We start from the raw sequence: 24,382 nt of genomic DNA on the forward strand, positions 1-24,382 counted from the left end.
CACTTTCTCAAGTGACCTCTAAGCTGGAAGCTGTCCAAATCTGGATTTATATTAACAGATAACAACAGTCAATGAGAAGTACACTTACAGCCATATTAAAAAAAAAACACGAAAAGGATCTATGTAAAGCTTCTTTGCAATCTAGAAACGAGTATACTCACTGCTCTCCACTACAGTTTTCTAATTTTAAACTACAACAAAGATTATACCTACATCTATTTAAAACTGGCAACCTTCCTTTATACCTATGCATTAAGACAGAAAATGAAGCTTTTGTAAATGCTTCTGCATAATGTGGCAGCGAAATACTCAGTGTAAATTTGAGTTTTATCCTGTTATGTGAAACAAATATCACTTGTATAACATTACTGATTATTATTGCTAAGAAAAAGAATAAGTGTATGTGCAAGTTTGAATTCAGAAATGTTAAGAAGTGAAAAAATAACATCTCCACAAGTCACATTAACCAAACAATAATTCTCTGTGGCTACTCGTTAGCAGTTTCACCAATCAGCCTCCTGGTTGTGAATGCAAGGAGAGATACGGCATAATGTGAAAATATAAGTCTTCTCTTGTGATAGTCAATACATCTTCTTAAGACAGAAAAAATGGTCCCAAAACATCCGTAACAACAATCAGTAATTGTCATTAAAAGCTCTCATTATATAGAGTAAGTGTAATTAGAGCATCTTGCCTGCGCAGGGTGCAGCACACAGAGAATGCTAGAAGGATTCATAAATTAGTGCCAAATCAGCCTCATTCCCATCTACTATACAATCTGCTGTAAGAGAAAAATTGTATTTACACACATTAAGGCAAAGCCCACTGCCCTCTACAAAATTAGCCTAAACATGAAATGCAGTTATTTGAGGTACTCCCTATTTCATTACGTTTCTGAGAAATAAAGGGATAAAGTTTGCCATCAATAATGCTGAACATATCTGCTGAACCCCGCAGATTCCAGGGCATTAATAATTTAAACTCTTATGGGAATTTTGTCATGGTGGAGATAGGACTTGTCTGCAAACGGAGCTCAGGGGATGTTCAATATGATCTATTCTTGTATACACACACAATTGCTACATTTATCATGATGCAGAGGAAAAGAATGGTTCCTTCTTAAGCACTTCAGAAGTGTTTTTTTCTGTAATTTACACAATAAAACCCGAGTACTTCTAAGAAAAAAAAAAAAATCCCAGCGTCTAAAAAGAAGATTGTCTGAAAAATTATTATACTGAGAAGGTTTCTTCTCATTCCATCTCTATCATTCAAGCACATACAGTGCTGTTCAACACATTATAAAATGGGATGGGAAGTCAGCAATCTAGCTGCCTGATAGTAGCACTGTCTATGTAAGATGCTACTGTAAGCACAAACACTGTTTGAGGTTACAGCCTAAGTTACAGTGTAAATAAAGCTGCATGTTTGACACAAATATTCATCCTTTAGGATGCAAATCTAATGGCATTTATGTGCACAGCCCTGAGAACTCAGTGCAAAAACCCCCTTCTGCACTTGCCAATAGAAAGTGTAGAAAGTACTGACCCTTTGCAGACACGTGCACTGCTTTTGTAAAGCACACTGAACTCAAGCTTTTGTGCTTCAGCTCATCGAAGGTAACTCCAGGTACGGACACGATCAGGCTGGAACAAATGCACTTGTGTTCTAATTCAGCATATTTTTCAGATTTCTCTTCTGTGATGGACGTACACTCAGAGCTTAAAACAAATGGGTAAGGAAAATCTTCCCTTCACAAACCACCCCTAGTGCTTACAGTATCTTTTTCCAAGAAAAAAATAAAAATCCATAAAACTTCAGAACCAATTCTATCCACACACTTCAAACACCTGCACTGCACCTTTGCCATGCCAGACATGCATAACTCAATGCATACCACAGCACCTGCGTGGCAGAGGACTGATTCTATCACAAAGCTTGAACACTAGAGCAGCTAATGCAGTACATATAAACCCTGGAAGTTCCTTAACATATTTAATCCACTAAATTTGCATTTAAACAAACATTTCAGTCAATGAATTTATAAGCCATAACAAAGAATCTCAACAGCACAATGCAAGCATCTCAGTCCTAATGATTAGCTTCCCACCGTGACTTAAAATAATCCTAACAAATCTGGAGAACAGTGTCCAAAGGCTTTTCAAGACTACTGCTTGATAATCTATAAACAGAAATCCCTATGAGTTCAGTTCAACAACCTGATCGTATAATTTCATAAAGCAATGATTTTCCTATTGGGATATTTGTAAGAGAATCTGTCTGGAAAATCTAATTCCAAAGTTTATCACTATAGCAGCTGCTAGTTGATGTTAGCACCCTGAAGAGCCATGTTCTCATCTCAGCTTAAACACATTATGTTAGTGCAGGATCCCAAATGATAACTTGAACGAGACCTGTGTATGTCTGGCAAGGAGATGCCGCAGGAGCAAGAAAAATGGACAGGCAGAGGTTGTGTGGCAACCAGGCAGAGGGAAGGAGCAGGACTGCTGTGGGGTGTGTGCTCTCTTCCTGGAGCAGGGGCTGCTGATACAGGGTAACCCCCACCCATCTTAATCTGTATCACACTGAGTCTGAGGGCTTGAGCAGCTTTTGTGAATCATGATGCTAAGACTGCAATAGTGTTCCCACCCCCACAGTCAGTGATGGCCTTTTCTGCCTCTAAAAGAAAGCACACTAATTATTTGGAAGAGTTTGTAGAGGACCTTTAAGGTCAGTTAAAATAATTTCAACAGATACTGAACCAGTTATACCATTTTCTATATATTACAGATGACAAATTTTCTAACAATTGCTTGAAAACACTGCCTTGAGATATCCTCCAAACAAATTCAGCTGGTGCTGGAACTGTGCAGCTGTCTGAGTTAGCATAATAATTTTAATTCCAACAGTTAAAGGAGATCAGCTGGAAAAGAATAAAAAAGCCAACGTAATACTAAGCATTTATGATGCTGTAATTATGCCCCAGCTTGATATAAGTAGGACTTTGATAATTTATTTTTCCAAACGTCTTTAGAGTGACGTATCCCATTTTGACAGACCTTTATGAATGAGGGAAGCATCAGTGTGCCATTAACTCTTTGCTTCAGGGTAAGCAAATGGAGAAAGCAATGATGAAATTCTACTTTTGTTCCCTGACTTGAATATATAAACCAATGGAGCAGATTTTGGAACTGGAATACAGAGCAGCAAGGGCACAGGATGCACAGGCTGGGAAGCCCATACAGTGACTGTAAGGGGAGCAAAACAACAAAGAAGAAAAACTGCAATAAAACCAAACTTGTGCTTTGACCAAATGAGCAAACCAAGCACTGAAGCTGTACTCTAAATATTAATCTACAACTACACTTATTGTTTTGCAAACAGCTTATGTTGTAGTGTTTCTCTTAGATTGCCTTCTAGCTATCTAATAAAAATATGACAAGGAATAGTAGCAAATACATTTTACATTATTTCACATCAAATTTCTTTACTGGGGACACAACGGTCTATTAACACAAATTGGCTGTACACTTTTGCTCTGCTTTAATTGGCCTGCAAAATAAGGATGCACAATTGATAGTAGCTGTTTCTCAAAGAGAACAGCCAGAAAGATTAGCTGCTTCATTACAGAGCATTATCTGGATTAGCAAAGCAATCCTTCTGAGGACTCCATATAATTTCACACCCACTTCAGGGAGCTCAGTTCTGTAACTCATGGAAAGATATAACAACTATCACCGATGGAACAAAAATGCACGTCTTAGAGCACCAGTTAACAAAAACAGGAGAGAAACAAAGTCTAGGTGCCTGTGGGCAGAGCTGCATGAAAAGTACTGAAAATGACTGAATATCTTGTATTTATTTCTTGGTCTTATAGGGGGTGTGGGGGGATGATAAACGCAAAACATTTATAACCATTTACAGCCTTTTCAAATTTCAAATGACTGGTTTGCCCACTGGATGCTGTCAATCCAAAATGAGGCATTGGAGAGACACTTGGATATCAGCTCCACCCATCAGAACCAGGTTCTCAGCCACAGACAGGATATTTACAGACAACAGAGCAGCTCCCCCAGCCTGAGCAGAACTGCCAGCTCAACTGCCACGCTCTGCGAGCTTATTTATAAATAAAACAATTCTTTAGTGACAGCTTAACTGTAGAACTAGCAGATCTAGTAACAAATCCTGCACAAGCTGCCCTTTTCTTGCAGCCATTTGAGGTGATGGAGGACTGCTCTATGTCCCCACTATTGCCTCCCCTGCCAGCCAAACACTGCTCAGGCTGACTGACACCAGAATCCCAACTCTTGCTTCTCCCCTGATGCTCGGGAGTGAGCAGAAAATAGACTGTCCCCTATGAGGTGATGTGGAAGGGCCTCTGTGCCATTCCTCTTTCTTTAGGAGATACTCTCTCCCAACCCACTTCCAATTTCTGAGAATGGGGCCTCCTACAGATGGATTACTAGCTCCAGGCAGCTGATAAAGACACGACAGAATTAAATTCACAGGTTAGTACAGTTTATTAGCGGGTCACTGAGTTCCTAGAAGAAAACACTCATCCCCTTCCCAGCGCCCTCCTACCCAAACACTAAGCAGCTTCACACCACTAGGGCACCAACAGGGCCATGCTATCCACACAAAGCTGTGCAGTCCCATAACAAATGACTTGTGCATTAACAGCTTGCACCACTTTCACAGAAGCACACACACTTAAGGATCATGTGCAATTAAATTTCCCCTTGGCTGTGGATTTGCACATTAACATCGCCTCCTCCATCCACAGAAACCATCTTTGTCCACCATGGCATACTTGCTTTGCAGATTCCTGTTTAAAACCAAATGGGCAAATAAGCTAATATTACAAACATGTCTAGCTGCATCATATATATCCTACAGAGAAACTTACACAACAAAGCAAATTCTCTTAGCTGCTCATCATGTACTGTTAAAAGAGGACAGGAAAAAAAAAAGAAGCACATCTGAAACGCACAAGGACCTTCTCTCTAACTGCTGCACTGGTTCACACAATAAGATTAATAATTTAACTACCTGCAACTTCACATGTGCAGGGCACTGCAAGCAGACCGGTGGCATTTTCACTTCAAATTTATATAGCCTTTAGTCAGTACACTTCATCTGCATTTCTAACACCTGCTTCAGTCAGCTGTGAAGTGCGATGTTATCTATAAAATCTTCTTTCATCTTTGTACTGTCCATCTAACAAAAAATTACATGATGGCGGATAATTATATGACTTTAAAAAGGATATGAAACTTTTCACGTTTTTGATCATTTCTTGAAAGACGTGCTCGTATATTTGACATTCCATTTTATTAAAAGGTAGAGGTTTTTTGAAAATGGCTTTCACATTATTTATGTTATCTAATCCTATGTAATATACGTCCCCTTTGAATAGTTAACATTCACTCTCCGTGCAGTAGTAAAAACGTGGGATATTAACGGCACCACAATTAAGCACAGAGGCACGACAAGGCGTGATTTTCAAGGCATTAGCACACGCCTTAGAGGCACCAGCAGGAAGAAGTTACGGTGAATTTTCCACTCAGGTGGGCATCAAGGCCAGCACCTTGATGCATTACACAGCGTATCACAGTACAAAGGAACGAATAGAGGATGCAGAGGGGGTGAAACCACAGGCAGAATTCATCCAGTGGGTTTATGTTGGGCACAAATAGCCATTTATAGTCCGAGACACACTACTGCAGTCAGGTTCGATACTAGCAGAAAACAGGTGGTTGGCAACCCTGCCCATGGCAGGGGGGTTGAAACTGGATGATCACGGTGGTCCTTTTCAACCCTGGCCATTCTGTGATTTTATGATTGCAGGAAAGTAGCCAGAGGGTGGGTAGGGCAGAGAACTGGAATAAAAGAGGAGGCGTGAGGATGCTAGAATACAGAAAGGAGGCAGATCTGCTCACATCTCATCCCAGAGAGGAAATACACTCTATGAGCAAGGCTGAGTCTGAGAAAGGGTGGAGAATGAATCTGCAGAATAGCATGTACTTTTATTAAAAAATCCAAAATGAAAAATCTGTTCTTCCAACAGATCAACATTAAAAGATGATAAATAATGGCAGATCTTTAATTAAAATCTTTTTCTCCTTTCTTGACAATGACTGGCATTCCCAAATACATATCATCAAGAACACAATCTACAGGTTGTTCTGATAGTTTGAGAGAGCTTGAGGAGAAATAATTGTTAAGGGAGCCTACCAACAATGCAAGCACAGTCCTATAAAATAAATAAATAAATAAATAAATAAGGAACTGTTACTGTCTTAAATTGAAAGGTCCCAATGGTTTCCCCAAACTGATTTCAAAAAGGTCAGCAACACAAAATAGACAAGCACATATTTCCAAGAGAAGCTCCAGTTTTACGATAACCATTCCTTCCTTGCTTAAAGGCTTCATGAAAGCTATTGACCTGACTAACAGCACTTCCAGTAAGACAGTATTTACCTTGATGGCAAGGAAAAGTTTCCAGCCAGCGAGCACACAGCAGCAATGGGGTCCTTCTTGATTGTACTCCAAAGACTGAGGTCTGCCAACCCATGAACTGCTGAGATTTGAACAGACACTGCTTGGTCAAACAAAGAACCATAAGAAAATCAAAATTCTGGCAGAGCTCTAACTTGTTCTAGGTAAAAATCAATAGGTTTAATAAATAAATGTGTTGGGAAAATCTTTCCTCCCACCCCAAAGGCTCAACTTAAGGTAAAAGAACGTGCACGTACAATGATACAGCACTGTTATTGCTCTTGTAAGTGGATGTCATGAAACATGCATACTGCTTTCCAGGATTCAACTCTCACTATCTGCTGAGCACATATTTGGAGAACACTGTAAGAGAAAGAGCTCCGTGCTCCATTACCAATTAGTGCATCCACGTGGGTGACTCTCCAAAATATCTGACTGTTTTCAGAACAAAAACAAATGCAAGAAAGACTTCCACCGTGTAGTGTCATCGCTTCAAAGTACTGACGGATTAGCAAAAGACGAGTATTTGAATACTTCTGCCCCAAATTAAAGGGTGATTTTTCTCCACCTCCCTGCAATCCCAACTCACTCTTTGCTTGTGCAAGAGACTAAAAGCTGCAGGACAGAGAAAGTATCACATCTCCTTTTCAACCAAAAGCTAAAACTTTTGGGTAAAACATTAACAGCAGATTCTAAAGCGATTTTCATTTCCTTTTGATGAATTTTTTAAGAGGGAGGGGAAAATTACATATTTCGTGCATTTCCAGATCTTTCTGCAGGGAACATTTACCCTTAAATCAGGCCAAATGACTACATGCTTGTGAACAAGCACTGTCCTAGAGGAACAGAGCTTTTGCATCTTCTAGTAAAGAAAGATGCTATAGAAAGGGCAAAAATAAGAAGCAAATTGTCCTTCATACAGCTTCCCTTCTCAGTCTCTCCCTTGTGCACCAACCTGAAGCAAAGAGCCAATAAAGTCAAACATCTGGTTGCCAAAAACACAACCAACCATTTGCAAGAACTCTGAATCTTGTTTCACAAATGAACCGTTCAAAATCTTTTAGTGTAAATTTTCACCTTATTAAACAAAGCATGCAATCAGACCAACAAATACTCGTTGGAAACCTCATAAGGCAACTCATCAACACAATCTTATTTTTTAAACTAGTTTTGAATTTGTGATATGAATGGCACTGCCCCATGACACAGACTCAGGTCAGTCCCATGACACTGGCTTGACTAAAAGCCAAACACCTTTGTCTTCATTCCTAACAGAACTTCTTGATAGTTTCATTTCCTTTGTCTTGGAGGAGAAAGACAAGAAACCCTTACAGAAGGAAAGACAAGAAAATAATCAGAAGCAGCATCAGGACCTTTTCAGCATTATGATCCACACAAAAGTTCCATCCCAGTGCAAGAACTTTTTGGAGTCCTGCCAATTAAGGAAAAATAAGCAGAACCAGAAAGAGAAAACAAAACCAACAAGTATTCTTTTACAAAAACACTGCTGTTTTTTTAAATTTTACTCTGAAGATGGCAATGATTGATTCCACAGTTTATGACAAAAGTGATGTTAGACAACAAACCAATTTTATACTAAAACTGTGTATAGACACAGATGCAATTTACATACTAATCCAACAAATTGGCTGATTATATAACAATATTAAACACATACACTTCCTCCTCCAGATGTTCCCTGAATGATAGTTACCAAAGATACATATTCTCATGACTGTTACTCATTAGCATTCATTTAAAATGGAATGAAGCTTTTTATGTTTTCAGTATTCAGTTTCCATTACCAAGACAGAGGAGTGCACCATAGTCAGTCTGAGGGCACTTTCATCTCCAGTTTCCATGTACTACGTGATCAGAAGAAATACACCAGATCATGAAGTTGAAGGTACTTTGAATGCCCGGTTTAAGCTCCTGATACCTTGCACTCTCTACTTTGTAATTCATAAGTGACAATTGGACTGGAAGAATAAAGCAGCTCCAACTCTCATGCTATCTTTCTGATTAACAACAAACACACTGAGGACTGCCCCTGAAATTTCTCAAGCAACTTCCACTTCTACAGCTTCTTTATTAACTCAGGAAACGCTACTACACCAATATTCTCAGAATGCATCTTTCCCTGAAAGCTTATTTAGCCACACAACTGGCAAAGATGGTGGGGAGGAGGCAGGGAGATCATTGTGCTGTGTCAAAAATAATCCCAAATCACCATGCCAAGTAAGAGCAGTAGATGGTGACGCTGATCAAAAATGTAGGTGCAAAAAAATAAAAATAAAAAAAAATCCTGCCCACTGTAAGGTATTGTGAGAAAGTGGAAAAAGCAGAATGCAGAGATAGATTTGTCTTTCAAATGACAGTGGTTAATTACCTTGGGCTGCAAACAGAATACTGAGGGATGCATTTAATGTTCTCGTTCTTATTACCTGTAAATAATATTTTTGGGGGAAAAAAAAACTGTCTGCTTGAAACCTGTAAGACCAAGGGAGATAAATTAATTAAATATTCAGAACCAAAATCTAATGGGAAAACTAAGAAAGCGGTATGATCAGCTACAGCCCACACCATTTATAAACAGTTGACAGCTAATAGATTCATTTTTTCTTACTATGTAGATTTCAACATGCTTTCCTCCAGGCAGATGAAAAAATACAGGGACTAATCATTGGTCTTCTAAAGGATACTCTTTTCTGAAGGCTTGATAGCACATCCTGTTTCCTCTTGGTCACTGATATCTGCTCCTCTTCAAGACTTAATGAAGACAATTGAAAGTAAGGCTGCTATCTAGGAACTGGTTCTCAGTTTATGCCAGCCAGCTGTGCAAAGCCCTACTGACTTCAGTGGTCTTTTCAGACAGACCATCAAACAGACTACATATCACCTAAGCATTAATACTCTGATTTCCAGTTATTCCCCTCCATGGTTTCTCTCAGTCCCTCAGCAGCAGGATCTCATTTGCTTATTCTTAACCTTCTGAAAATCTCTATACTCATTCCTTTCCTGTTTAAAGGAGTCCAGCACTGCTCACAGGAAAGCAGACTTTTTCTTTGTAAACAACTCTGTGCCTGTTCCCAACTGCTCCCATTCCACCAGAGCACACAGGGATTGGTGCCCTTTGCCAGCCAACCCCGGCATTAAGTACATGCATCAAAGACTATTTTTCTTCAGCCCACACTAGCAGGTTCACAGGTCTCTATCACAGCAAGCTTTGTTACTCTCTATTGCTTGTCCCATAAATAGCACATGCTAACTGAAGCGTAAGTATAAAACTAAGCATGCTATACACTGAAAGCACAAATGCACAATATAAGTGCTGCTTGGAAGGCCTGGAAATAGTTGATGATGCCCAAACTTACACCTAGATTTTAGATCAAGCTAACAGAAATCAAAACAAGGATGTTAAATAACAGTAAGGAATCTGAGCAGCAGACACAAAATAAGGGAAGCTGTAGTATATAAGTGATTCCCAGGACAATTCGAATTCCCAGCTCTTCCTGTCTGGTACAGAATACCCAAAGATTCATTGCAGCTGGGGTCTTTCTCCTCCTTCTACTCAAGTAAAAAACCCATCCTTCAAGGTTGAGGTGGCTTCCCAAGTGGCTGATTAACAGGTAGAACTTGCTCAGGATTTGTGAAAATGACCTGAAACAAATTCAGAGCACAGCCTAGCAGCATCATTGCACTGCTTCACAGAGGAAAAGGAGACAACCGCAAGGAGGGCAGTGGCATAAGGCAGCTCCACTTTGAAATTTAACATGACCAAATTCAGAATTCAGCACCTGTTGTGAACAGGCTTCCTTGGAAAGTTTTTCTTGTAAATGACTAATGGAGCAAAAAGAGAATCTCAGGATTCTGATACTGTTCTGCCCCTTTTCACATTGCAAAGACACAATTAGGAACACATAGGTATATGTTGGCCTAGTTTTAGAAAGTATTTATAATTTGATAGAAATGATTCAGATAGAAAAGGTTGATGAATAACCAGACGTAACATAGACAAAACAACAACAAAGAAACAATGACAAAACCAAACCAAAACATTCAACATCCACGAAGGAAAAATAAAGCAAATAAATCCAGCCAATTGGTTATTTCCATACGAGTGGATTTCTTTAAATAGTAATGAAATCATTGCTAAAAAATCCATTGTTATTAAAATAAAAAAAGTTGGCTCAGCCTACCAAAATTAGATTTGTAAGTTGCTGGTCATTCCCATAATTAAATCTATGTCACAAATTTGCAAGAAAAATGGACACTCTGACTAATGCATTTACTTGCTGCACTAGTGCTGTCAGGCTGTGTAAATCATTATGCCTGCTAAAACAGAGTAGATAAGAATTCCATACATTTTCATTAACTGACTGGGCTTTGTGTATGTGTGAGATGCCAACCTCCGCACTCTCTTTTTGATTCAGCTTTCATTTGGAAGACAATGTAAATAAAAACAGTAACCTTGATTTGATTAACCAAGTGGCTGCTCCAGAAATGAAACATTAAAGCTTCTGAACAGTATGAACCAGCAACGTCACCTTAGAAAGACGTCAGATAAAAAAAAAAACAACAAAGTTGTGTATGCACACATACTTAATTTGGACAAAGAAGTTTAGTGAAATGATGCATACCTTGAACGGATTCCTTCCTTCAGGCTGACTTACATATGCGAGACACTGACCTCATGTCATTATGTAGGTTTCAATACAGAAAGCAAAGCTAATCTACTACCACGTTGTAAGAAGTCTCAACCAGCACATTCATTCAAAGGTGCCCTTTGCTTTTTTCCTTTGAGTGCAACAGTTACCAGAGCACAGCCCTCTGAATTCTCTCTTCCCTTCTCTCCCCTTGATTTCTTGCCACTGTGGACATTCAGATTTTGGTTACAGTTCTTCATTTAAGGTGAAACTGATGGCTGTTCCTTTCATATGTGCTGTTTATGACTCCAAGGTGCCAAAGAATGGAGAACACTCACTCACATCACAAAATGAATACTGTTATGACTTCCTAAACCACTGCCTCAAGTGCAAAGCAGATTAATGAGAGGTAGAAAGAGATAAGACAGCACTGTTCCTAGCATTACAGAGAGTTTTGTGAGGACATCCTCAAGGTTTTCATCCCTCTCCTTCTTCCACATATATAACATTGGAAACAAACCAAACATACATCCCCACTTCAACGCAAGAGCAGCCTCAATGACAGATTTTACCTTGGTGAACTGCAAGCCAAAAAAGCTGAGAAATCCACATAAGCAAAGTGACATGGTCACCAACACAGAATGTTTTTCAGCATTCCTCTGTGCCCTGGACTTTAACAAGCATCATTTTTCTACTGTAGCACAACTTCTATAAGAAGAAAAGAAATGTTTAGCATAGAGGAAATGCTAAATCACAACTTGAACCACTGATTGAGCACCTGATGGGAAGGCAGGGCCAACCCAGGGGAGCTCAGGTGCATGCAATGTACCTGAGTGACCAGAAGGGACGGAACCGGGATCCACCCCTTCCCAGACCTCATTTAAGGGCTGGTACTGGAGGCAAGGGCATCTCTGGAGATTCGTGTGTATCTGAGGTCTTCTAAAAGAAAGCATCTTTGTTTTATTTCTGTGCCCACTGCTGTTAAGTCTGAGCAAATTCTTGCTCACTACAGCTGGGGATCTTACAGCTCTGCTATCACCTATGTTTTCTATTGCGTTACAGTTAAGAAGCACAGCAATGCATCCAACGTTAAGATTCTTGGCAGACCCATAGTTAATGTTTCAATTTCTTTAATCTTTAGGGACAAAAGTATTCTCTCCTAAAAGTGGAAGCAGCTTCCTTGGTGCTTTTAAACTTGGCAGATCCTGCTATGTATTTGAATTCTCTATATCTACAGTAGCAGCCTTACTGATAAGCAAGTAATCACCCAGTATTAGCCAACTGCTATCCGATTTTATTAAAATCTCATTAAGAGGAAAAACTGAAATCACTTATTAAGTTCCACAATTATTGTAAACCAAACTGCTTAAGTGAAGGGAGGAGATAATGATATTAACTACCCAACTCCAAGCAATCCTCTGTGGTATGATTTTAAATATTCTCTTGGCTGAAATTTATGTAAATTGAATTCATCTATCGTTAGTTATTACCAACCCAGCGACATAAAAACACTTCTCTTTAACAATTAGTTCTTTAAAATACTGTGTTTTAATTAGACCTGGGACATTATTAAACGAAATGTAAATATGTGCAATATCATCCCATGCATTTTTTTGCCTGCATATTTACAGGAAAGAAGGTTTCAGAGTTCAACAGGAATTACTTTGCTGTACTTTGGCACTTTATTTCCAATTTCCTTACTGGTGACAACACCTCCAGCTACTTAATCTGAGACAATTTCTGTCCATCAAGACATGTTTGGCAGTCCAACATCTTCCAGATCACAACATGTTCTTTTATGTCCACATAAGCTCACCTTGGTATCGCATTAAGATGAGACTGCTGACATTTTGATTCACCTTTTATTTTAATTTCACTTCTCAAGGACCATTTACTAGTTCAAAAGAAAGCACAGCCCATCTTCCAGCCCTTTTAAGTTAGCTTGCTTTACACCATCATACCCTTGCTCTGGTCCCACAGGATAGAGTCTAAGGGCAGAAAATAACACACCATCCTTTCTCAGGGCTACATGCAAGTCATCTGCCAAGGTGCTACAGACAGCAAGAGTAACAAAGGGCAGGAAAAGAAAAAAAAGGGAATCTTGCTATTGGTCAGGTACTTCAGAACCATCTCTAGGACCCGCGGTTATGGTCACAAAGGTATTTAAATGCGGCTACCTATGACATAATAAGAAAAAAGTAAATTTACATGTGCTATGAAGCCAAGATGCATGAGAAATGTTCTCTACTTATAGCCAAGCCCATAGGACAGGCACTGATGCAAACTGAGGAGTTTCCAAAAAATACTATCACAGACTCCTACCAGCTTCTCAGAAACAGACCACTTACTTTCATAATTGACATAAGAGTTTTTATTTCAGACGTTCAGTGCATCTCAGGTAGTTTATGCTTAGCAAAAAAGTAATTAATTACACCTTGTGGCATTCAGGAGCCACTCATTTAAAGGCCAAGTAGACTGCAGTGCTGTGAAATTGGTGAACACCTCTGGCTTCTTGTAACAGCCCCACTAGCACTACTGTACTTTCAGTCACATGTTTCATCCTATCAATATCAGTACTGGAAAAGTTGGTCAGATCAAAACATTAAGTGATTTGTTTTCTGTCTTACATATATATACACAGACACACACACACACACACACACACATATATATACACACACACACACGCCCCACATAATCGTAATTTCAAATTAGAATACTACAGTAACAATCTAAATGTATGCACTCATAACTTAATAGCGGCCACTTTCCTTAATGTTATTTTACCTTATTTTGAAGATGGGTGACCAAAAAAAGAAGCTAGCTGCTACTGAGGCTTGATTTTGGCTATTGTTTAATGTTTTTGCTAAAGCCTTTCCAGGAAATATTTAAAAATAAAGTTTGCTACAAATACATAAAAATCTGAAGTGAATAAAATGTGAAAAATATGTATTACATAGAGATAAATAGAACTTCCCAGTGATCACTCCACAGAACTAAGCTCAATATCAGGATACAAAACGAACACATGAACTAGCTTGGCTTCTTTAAGGTGCATCTCTTCAAAGAGTTACAAACAGAATGTCTAGAAATTAAAATTTGTATATGTTGCTGCACTAAGATCCAGCATCACAGTCAGATGCTCTGACTTTTTTTTTTGAAGTCAAAAGCCATTCTCCTAATGACAGCTGAACTGATGCCTTTGGGTATTCTAGGAAACCTCCTGAACTGAAGCCCAGGGACAGCAAAGAAACTGGAGCTTGTGCCAAGCCACTAGGGAAGATGCCAGGCACACACAAAGACTTGAAACACCAGGACTCCGCAATTTGAGGCAGAAACTACTTTCTTCTCATTAGAGGAAGACATGACAGGAAAAACAATTATTTGGCAACTGCCAACCCACCCCCCACCAAAAAAACAGCAGCCTGGAGCACAACTTCCTCTGTTGGCAGCATATCTTTACACATCTGAACTCCTTAAGACTAGCCCTCCATATGCATAAAGTGAGTTACTTTGTTCCTGAAGTTTTGATTTTGATTTCCTAATTTGAACTGAATCCTCTTTCTGAGAACAGAAAATTGGAAGTGCAAACACTCTCTTTAAACACAGCATATGTGTTAGTAAAAAGGAACAAATGCAAGCATTAGCTGCTCAAATAAATCAAGCAGCTACAGTAGCTTGTCTACACGTAAAATAATTTCTATTTACTATTCATTAATGTCTCCTAAACATTTTATCAATAAAAGAAATCTATCCTTCTTTTCTTCATAAATATGCCTACGTAGTGCTCTTTACAGTGCTGAATCCTGGCAGACCATTGCGCCCACAAATCCTGCTTTAGCTTTGTACAGAACCAACTGTATTTCCAGAGGGACTGACTGATTGCTTTCCCATATCCAGCTATTTTAGTGTGCTCCTCAGAGACACGGAGTGGCTTCACTGACAGTGAAATATGCTAAACAAATGACATGTCACTGAGTAAATTAGCATCTACTTTCTGATCAGCTGGGTCATGTTTTCTTTTCAAAATCCATGGCCTTTTGATAGAAAATAATGAGTATTTGATGGGCCTTATTAGAAAAATCAATATATTGATGCCCACGTTTGAAACATCTGCATAATAATAGATTCAGTTAACGCATTAAGCAGAAAATTAAGATGTGTTTACACATTATTAATTTACCATGATTAGAGACAATTTATTCACAACTTTTCTCAAGAGTTTAACAAAAAGAAAAGAAATTGTAGTATCTGTATTTAATAACACGGTGAACTAAATTGAATTATTCAGATTTTTCCTACACGAAGCACACAGTTCCATCACTGCTCATGTTAACAATACAAAAACATCAATGACATTGTTAATAACATTATTCAAGCATTTATAAATACTGCATTACTTACCAAAAAGCTTCCAAAAGCAGAATTAAATATAGCAGCTGCCTGAAGAGAGAAAAAATATATATATCACCAATGGTAAAATAACTAACACAGCAATAAAATGTTTTTTCCTCTCAATCAGCTGTTTGATTCTCCAAACAAACAAGCACACCGAGAAGTAGGTAGCCAACACTTAAAATCTGCCAATGGCCTGTAACTTATAAAGACCGATAGGTTCTAATCCATGCATTCATAAAGATGTGTTGCAGTGGACAAAAGCAGGAAGAGAAAATCTGTATATATTTGCTGGTAAATTTACATGGACTATCCAGAAGAACTAAGGATGTCACACAGAAGATGAGTCTCACTGATTTGGCACTGATTTGTCTGGAATATTTTTGAATATTTTCCTATTAATTAAAATAAATATAATCTGATTTAACTTGAAGACTACTTTCATAGACTTTTAACAGCTTTTAAAATAGAAAATTAATTAGGTAATTGCTCATCGTAATAAAGTATTGACAGATGTTTCTATAGTTTGACCAACAAATTCCCAATAGGAGCAAGAAAAGCAAACAAAACAAAAGAAACAAGAAAACCACAACCTCCCCATTCATCTGAGGCCAAAATATCAAACCACCACTTTTTACTCCGTACCCTATTTAATGAAAATAAGCAACTCTGAGAATGTATTTTGAAGCCTTTTGCGCTTACCTAAAGATCCAGGAAATGTAAGGTAGCAGAATTATTTCTTAACATTAACCCAAAAAATTCCAGGAAGTTAAAAGTTGAGTCTTGAAAAGCTTCCCTCAATTACCAAGAAAGAACAAACTCTTGTATGGCAGCCAGTCTGATGATGAAAAGCCACACAGCAAAGAGGCAAGGGAGGAGGGAAATCTACCGTTTACATGAAGATTTAGAGCAGAGTCAAATTAATCAGCCTGGACGTTTTCAGACACAGATTAATAACAAGTGGATGCTAGTGAGTTTAGCAAGTTTGAATAAAGTCCAAATTCAGGGTAGGAGCTGTAGCTGAACCTGCCTTCTGCTCCATAAGAGGATGCAATGAAAATGAATGGGTAATGAGATCCTTGGCTCTAGAGAGCTTAGCTTTCTTATTCAAGTTCATAATTAATTCAAAGCTTTGATAATTTCATTAGATTCCTCCTCTGCTGGCCCTATCAATAAAAGATGGCACTGGACCGCAGCTCCTCAGTGGCCCAAATACAAAAACAAATGCAGCCTGGGAAACCTTTGCTGACTTGCTTACTAACAGGGACAATGGCATATGGCACTTCATGTTGCGGAGGGAGCATCTGAATAGATCCAGCTAAATAAAACATTAAAGTTGACAGTTGTAAACTATGCTAACACATTTTAACACCTTTCCCTCATCAGCATTCCTTTTTTGAACGTAAAACAGAGGCACAAGTCCAAACAGCTTCTCTTGCCAGAGATCACAGCTGAAAGTGAGAGTATTACTTAAAACAGTTCCTCAACAAGTGTGAATTAAATCTGGAGTATCACCTTGCATTTGAAGCTGTACACAGCTGATATTTTCATGTGGCAATAGAGACATGTTACACCATGCACATGACCCCTCTGATTGGGATCATTTTCAGTACCTCACCAGTCTTTGGTAATATACTGACAATAGGAACTGCAAGAGAGCTATGATTAAAAACAATAGAAAAAAAGTCCAGTCTGATAAAACCGAGCTGTACAAAGATATGTAAAATCAACCACTGGATCTTAAAGAGAAGCATCTGGGCTCCAAGTCAACAGCAGAAGGCTGGGAGGAAACGCACCAGTCCCCACCTCCACATGAACACAGGGAGTGCACAGCACCTTACTGCCGGACCACAAAGAGCTGCATCAGTTAACCTCTGCAAGACATCTGGAGAAGTCTATGTAACATGGATGGAGACCCAGGAAAGTAATCCTTCCTCTCCAATACGCTAAGCTTAGCCTGGCATCTCAGAAATGCCCACCCACATAAGAAGCTGGATTGGGGCCAGGCTCTGCCAACAGTGCAGGTGAGCCTGCCATTCTGTATCCCTTGATGCAAGAAGCATAACTGGGACAGCCCTGAACCTTTTGGCTGCATATTTGACAATCCACAAAGAATGGGGCAGCCGACGGCAAGAACCAATATGCCCTGGGAGACCTCCTGCACCTGGCCCCAGTCAGCCCCAGCCTGGCTGCCAGTCCGGCTTTGAGAGCCATCCATAGATATGATATTTATTTATTTCACCTCCCTCACACACTAAAACTATGCTTTAATTCCAGGAAAAACTGTGCCTAGAAAGATGGTAAAGAGGCACTAACTGGTACCAGTAGTACATACTTTCATTCTCTCTTGTTACTCTCAAGCACATCACAGGTACTGAGGCAACAGTCTCAGACACATTTAATGCTTCGAGTATTCAGCCAGTCATGTGCAAAAGTCATAATTTGTGACTGGCCCAGGGGTAATTAGTTAGCAATTTTTAATTCCTTTCTCCAAAGTGTCAGGAATTGTCCATAACCAATGATTAAACACTCATTATAGGCAAATGGAAGGGAAAAAAAAAATCAGTAAGAGCACAAATGAAGCTATATTCAGATGACTCGCCTCAGGGAGTACTAACTATATGCCAACTACTATATTTGCACTTCTCTTTAGAAACTACTTTTCTTGCAGAATAAACTTAGAAGTAGATTTTTCTCACACCTGCGAACCAAGGGTTCATATTTGCTATTCTGGTTTAGCATTAAATAAACTGCTAATAAACTGAATCTCTGCTCCAATTTGTAATTAAACGTACCAAGCAGTGCAACCTTGTAGAATTTAAACACCTTGTGCTTCCTACTCCTTTCTATCAATAGGGATAATATTGCCTACATACCTCACAGGGCATTGTCAAAATTAATTCACTGCTTAAAAAGCACTCTGAGATCCTTAGAGGCACGGAACAAACAAACATCAGTGCTGATATGTGATACAGAGTCTCTTCATTTTCTATTCAAAACATTTATTAGTCACTACTACTGTACAACTTCTTTTTTTTTTTTTTAATACTCGTTCCTTCTGTGCCGTAACAGATACCAGATAGCAGTCAGCTCAAATGAGACCATAAAACACAAAAGCATTTAGATGCCCTTATAATACTTCAAGTTCAGATCTGCATATGTTTGAAATCATATATTGCACACACCATTAATATGAAGGGAGAGTTATGTATAAAGTCCATGGTAATACCCTTTCAAAAGGTAAACTCATAGCCATTGAACTGAAATGCAAGGTCAGATCACGTTCAAAAGTCAGGTAATAACCAGACCAGTTCTTCAAGCTTACACCAGCTTGGAAACGACAGAGATAGAAAGTCACTGTCAGCACCCTTAAAAGGACTGGTACAGAAAAATACGTTTAAAATAATAAGCCCTAGTTCCACTCAACAACAAATTCACTTAACATTAAACAGGCACGATTTCAGCCAACAGTATGGCACTAGGCTGGAGGGAATTCTCCCACTGGCTGGTATTTCAAGGAACCAGCCTACCTCTGAAGGAAACCTATTAACACTATTTGGCAGAAACTTTCTTCTTCCCATACCTGACTGTAGTCCAAAGCTTCACCCCTTCATCTCCCACCACATCCTGAAATATATGTACAGAAAACTATGTTTTCTAACAGCGAGAGACAAGACAGTCCTCTCAGCTACAAAGGTTAGTGAAAAAAACAGACTTAAGGAAAAAGCTGAGCTGTAACCAAGAGGCTGAACAATTCCCTACAGGTGGGTACCCAAATGCCACAGCAAGCGCATGCAGCATTCAAGCACATGTGCCACAGCAGCAAATCAAACAAGCACACCAAGGTTTTGACAGGATTAAATACAATCCATTCTAGACTCTGTTCCATTTCATTTCAGTATCAGGCTGACCTGGAATTAATTAGAATAGGCATCTTTTCCTAATAATGTTTCCTAGTAATGGAAAAAATATATTGGTAACATTAGGAGTGCCTGGGCCAAAAAACAATGACATTTTACCATTCTTGTCAAGATTCTAATGAAATGATTATGCACAACTCAACCATAGTTCCATTTTTAAATTTTTTTTTAACTGAATACACACACAGATACATTTAAATGTGTCCTGAGTGTCATTTGACAGTCTTTAGGGAGGCAACCTTCCCAACTGTGCTTACCCCAAGGCAGTGCCCAGGCACCCCCCAGCATGTACCATGTACCATGCATGCTAGGACCAGTGTGGCCCCAAACTGTCCCCTCTTGATGGAGAGGTCATTTCAGGGCCAAGACTGCAAATGCAAAGTCATGGAACTAAAAGGATTCAAAATATCTCTGCAGGATGTAGTCTGGCCATCATACAGTGCTGCTCCTTATAGGTCAGCAATTACCTGCAGCTGAAGCCTTATTTTCAGCCATGCACTAAAGGGATATACAGTTCAAGAACCATGTGTAAGGCTAAATATCTTATTTAACATGCATGGCACAATGAAGGAGAAAAACAAAACAAAACAAAAATAATACAAGAGTGGAAAGGATTTAGAGAAAGAAAGTGAAGAGCCTGAATAATAGCACTGCAGGATTACAAAGTAGAGGGCAGAAAATGTGATGTGTTAGTATAACATAGTGCCCATGTTATTAATGCCAAATTTAATAGATCCATGTCTTGTATTTGGCAGAGGAAAACAATAGGGGAAAAAAGAAAAGGCTGAAGACAGTCATGGAAATTATTTGAGCAAACAGGACAGAAAAGGAAATTGTATCTACCCAAAGAGATCAGTGTAGTTCGAGAAGGTGGAGGAAGAAGGCAGGACGTCTGAAGTAGCTTGAATGAGACGGCAGAGTCCCTTTAAACAACTCCTTCAATCTCCTATTTAAAAATAAAATCTCATGTGAGTGTTACTGCAGTCCATGTCTTAACTGCTGTTCCCATTAACAAGATGTTACAGCTCTGTAGAAAGGTATTTGCCACAGCACTGTTACTGCAAACAGAATATAAATATACCTAATAAGGTTTAATCTGTGTTGCTGTTCATAACTATTCATCTGAGCTCAGATGGGAAAAAATATATATATTCAAGATCGTGATTTTGAGCACTAAATTGAATCAGGTGTCCTCTTCTCTTAAGAAAATTAAGTTGCTTTTGTGCAAGAGTGTTTTAATGAGAACAGAGCCTGCCGACAGTGATAAATGGGAATGACACCAGAGAGAGCATGTAAGCAGGACAATATGTGCATGTTACAGTCTTACAGGCTATTTTTCACTGACTATCCTGAATGACTTCGCTGTTTCTTAAGGGGCCTATTAATCTCAAATTTAGTTATTACACAACGTTTATTTGAACATATATTCTGTGGATGATGACAGTTAATAAAGGAAATCTTTTACAAGCTGTATTTTTACATATTGTTCCAACTGCAGCTCCCAGTCATTCCACCGTATTGATGGAATAACCTTGTTATGATGCAGCTTTAAAATGGCACATATATTCAGATTCTTTTCTAAGCACGTGGGGACTCTAAATAACTGTTAAAATGCATATAAAAATCGTACCATGGCAAGGCAAAAATAAAAGCGGTAGCGTTAACTGTTCAACCAGATCTCTGCCTGCACAACTGCCTGCTCACAGACAAGGCATGAGCCTTACTAACAATGCAGCATAACCCCCCAGAAACATATTGAGCCCTGAAGATGTACACATATTGAATTCATATCGAACAGAAGTTTTAGCATGCACCTTACATGTGAGTTTGGCCCGTGTTCTGTATATATGGTACCCAAAGTTATTTCACCGGAGGGTGGGGGGAACGAAACAGCCATAGATGATAATTAAATTACAAAAATATGAACTGATGCTTGAGAAGTTTCTTTGAAAGTACCGCATTACTTGTGTCTTTTATTGTAGGAGTGGAACTGCACAATGTTATCCTCTAAAGGCAAAAACACCAACCCAAAAAAAAAACTCTGAACAAATAACAAAAACAGAGAGAAACTCACAAGGATGTAGAGGGGATTATCTTTTTATCCACTGCTATGTTCCCTGCGGTCCAACACATTTGTTTTCTGTGAAAAAGATATCACCTAATCCCCAAGCTGCCTTTAGAGCAGTGCTGACAATATGAAAGCATTTCTTTATTTCAACAATGTTCGATAACCATCAGTTTTATGGAAATGATGCTGCGACGGCACCAGAAAATGAAAACAGAATAACCGATATGCTGTTTGTTCCCTTCTCAGCAGGGAAATATCATCCAGAGAATGATGGCCCCTAAAATACCTCACTGAGCTACCGACATGAAGTGGTGCACGCTGCCAGGTTGCTCCATGCTGGCAGAGGTTGCCATCACCTGAATGCGAGTTTGTGCTGCTTCAGCCAGGCCAAAGCAGCACATGGAAACGAGCTGGGGGCTGTGCTGACAGGGACTTATTGCCTGCTGCCCGCTCCTAGTCCAGTTCTTTCTGTTGAAAATCAGCCTTTCGCTCCCCCGCTTCTGTAGTCCCTCATAACCATCACAGCCTGCTAGTAATAATATTTATAAATACAAAACCATCCATCAAAAGGATGTCAAAAGGCCGGCCCCTAATCACACTCCACAGCGTATTTGCTACCCCACTGAAGATTTCTCTCTTTCACCAATAGTTTCAGCAATATGGAGAGAATGAAAGAAAACCATCCCACTTTCTTTCTTTACATCAACAAATGGTAACTTCTCTCTCTTGTGAGCAATTTGCACACCATAAGGGAGTGTTCTGGATGGGCGGTATGTTATTTACTGTTTGGAAGCAATACAAGAAGAGAACTAAAAGCCAGTGTAGTACATGCAACACAGGTTTTTTGTTGTTTTGTTTGGGTTTTTTTTTTTTCCTTCAGAGAATAAAACCAGAATTGAATTGTTAACAATGCAAATATAGTAATAACTGAGCATTCAGACCACAGGATCACTTACGCATCAGTCTGCAAATTTCCACTCATACTTAACACTATCTATAGATTAGTAACAGGAAATCCACGTTGAGCAACAATTAGAAAGCAATGCTGCACTAGATGGTTGGATCATTTTATTTCAGTTGACTTGTATATCCAAATAAAACAAACATGAAAGCCTTCAAAATCAACAGGAGATAGATCCCACAAACAAAGGCAGGAGGGAACCCCTGTCACAAGTCAGAATGTCCGTCTCCCAGCTGAAAGGGCCAAGCTGTGGTCTCTCCTCAGGTACAGAAGAGATGCACCGTGAAGCATGGAGTGCACTCTGCCTGACTGGCCCGTGCTATCTGCCATACAGCACTGAGCTTCGTCCCACAGTTTCTTTGCTTTCTTCTAATATGCCACAGCTCCATCTGCACCAGATGCTTACATGGCTGTGTAGCACACAAAACTGGAGTGCTGTTAACTCTTGCCAGGAAAAAAAGACCTCTCCAGGCCCTATTCAGAAACACGGCCTTTTTCTAACTTCATGCACATTCCTTAAGGAGGCTAAGGCAAACAGAGATTTCATCTAACAACCATGGCCCATTTCCTTATGTCAACCAGAAGGGCTGCCAGTGGAGACCACCACCAGTACTCTCCCTTTACTGTTGCCTAAGAGCATCTTTGACCAGCACTCAAGCCCTTCAAGCTACCTAGAAGCTCAGCCTTCTCACCAGCTGCAGTACACCCGCAACAACACACATAAGATAGAGCACCTTACACCACGAGGTCCTACATCCCTAACACCCCAGCAGGAAGCAAGATGAATATCTATAAGGAATGAATCAACAGAGGAGGTTTGTGGGTTTTTTCCTCTTGTACTTAAGAATTCTAAATGCAAATACTAGGTTTGCTGCCCAGTGCCAGTGTAAACATTTAAACAAGCGATAGTTTAAAGATGTCAACCTTGCAACAACACTCTTTCTCACAGTGAATATAAATGCATGTAGCTCTCTGCAATCTCCATGTTCCAGCATCTGATTTCCTCCCCCACAAACTTCATGCGGGTGTGATGTAACAGTAATACAGCCAAACCTGCTGCATGAATTTTTGCCCAAATAGAAAGCCAATTTCCAAAATCCTCTTAAACACCAAGACACAGAAGGTAGCTTCTCCTTTCTATCTAGGTACTGTAAAGTACAAGCCTTAGCAGCCATACATTTGACATCTGAATGAGGACCAGAATGTACCACACAAGTTACTTTGGTACAAAAGTTACTCATAAACCTTATTAACATCCTGTATTTGTTAGTTACTTGAGGCTTACCACCTTAGCAGTGAAGACACTGGCTCTCACACCAGAACAAACAGACTGCTGAACAATGATTTAATAAAGGAAGCTCAGCTAAACGATGGTATACAGGCAACTCTGCCACCCTGATCCTCTCTTCTGGTCAAACATTTCATAACTGTAAGCACCCCTAAAATAAATTAAAAAATACTGTAGAAGTTATCCTCAAAAGGACACAGAGCAGTAACAACCTCCCAAACATACTTTTCTTTAAGTTCACATTTTCTAAGATCTTAAGCTGTGATAAAAACACTTAAAGGTCCTGTCCCCTGATTCTCCTGGAGACACATCATCCATAACACGATTAGAGGTCTAGTTAAACAATGCATCCCACAACTCCAAAGAGTATTACTTCCCTGCTGAAGTGAAATGAAAGCACGAGGCCACTTTTTAAAAGGTGCCCTTTGCATTAACTGCAAGGCTGTGCCTGCACCAGTATCCTTCTATAAATATCCCACTGTCATACTGCTTTCTGGGCCGTTAGAAGCAGAACCAGACATTTTAACTGCTATGCCATCCAAACCAGCTCAGAAGGGCATTGTTATTCAAGTCCATGCCACCACAGCCACTGTAACAGCTTCGCTATTA

At 39.4% G+C, this 24,382-nt stretch overlaps 1 protein-coding gene across 4 annotated transcripts in view; it reads right to left on the reverse strand.

Annotated features, from left to right (window-relative positions):
• Window positions 1–24,382, reverse strand: part of SLC10A7 (solute carrier family 10 member 7) — a 134,958-nt gene that overhangs the window by 75,239 nt on the left and 35,337 nt on the right. Inside the window, exons 5-6 of one of the 4 annotated variants that reach the window (XM_015861162.2) lie at window positions 15,546–15,584; window positions 6,478–6,577 (exon numbers count right to left, since the gene is read on the reverse strand). The exons of 2 other annotated variants lie outside the window; for them this stretch is intronic. In XM_015861162.2, coding sequence (XP_015716648.1) covers window positions 6,478–6,577; window positions 15,546–15,584 — 139 coding nt within the window. The remainder of the gene's footprint in view (window positions 1–6,477; window positions 6,578–15,545; window positions 15,585–24,382) is intronic. One more of the 4 variants, XM_015861160.2, reaches the window with a different exon arrangement.

Source organism: Coturnix japonica, chromosome 4, assembly GCF_001577835.2.
Source record: "Coturnix japonica isolate 7356 chromosome 4, Coturnix japonica 2.1, whole genome shotgun sequence".
In the NCBI taxonomy this organism is placed as follows: domain Eukaryota; kingdom Metazoa; phylum Chordata; class Aves; order Galliformes; family Phasianidae; genus Coturnix; species Coturnix japonica.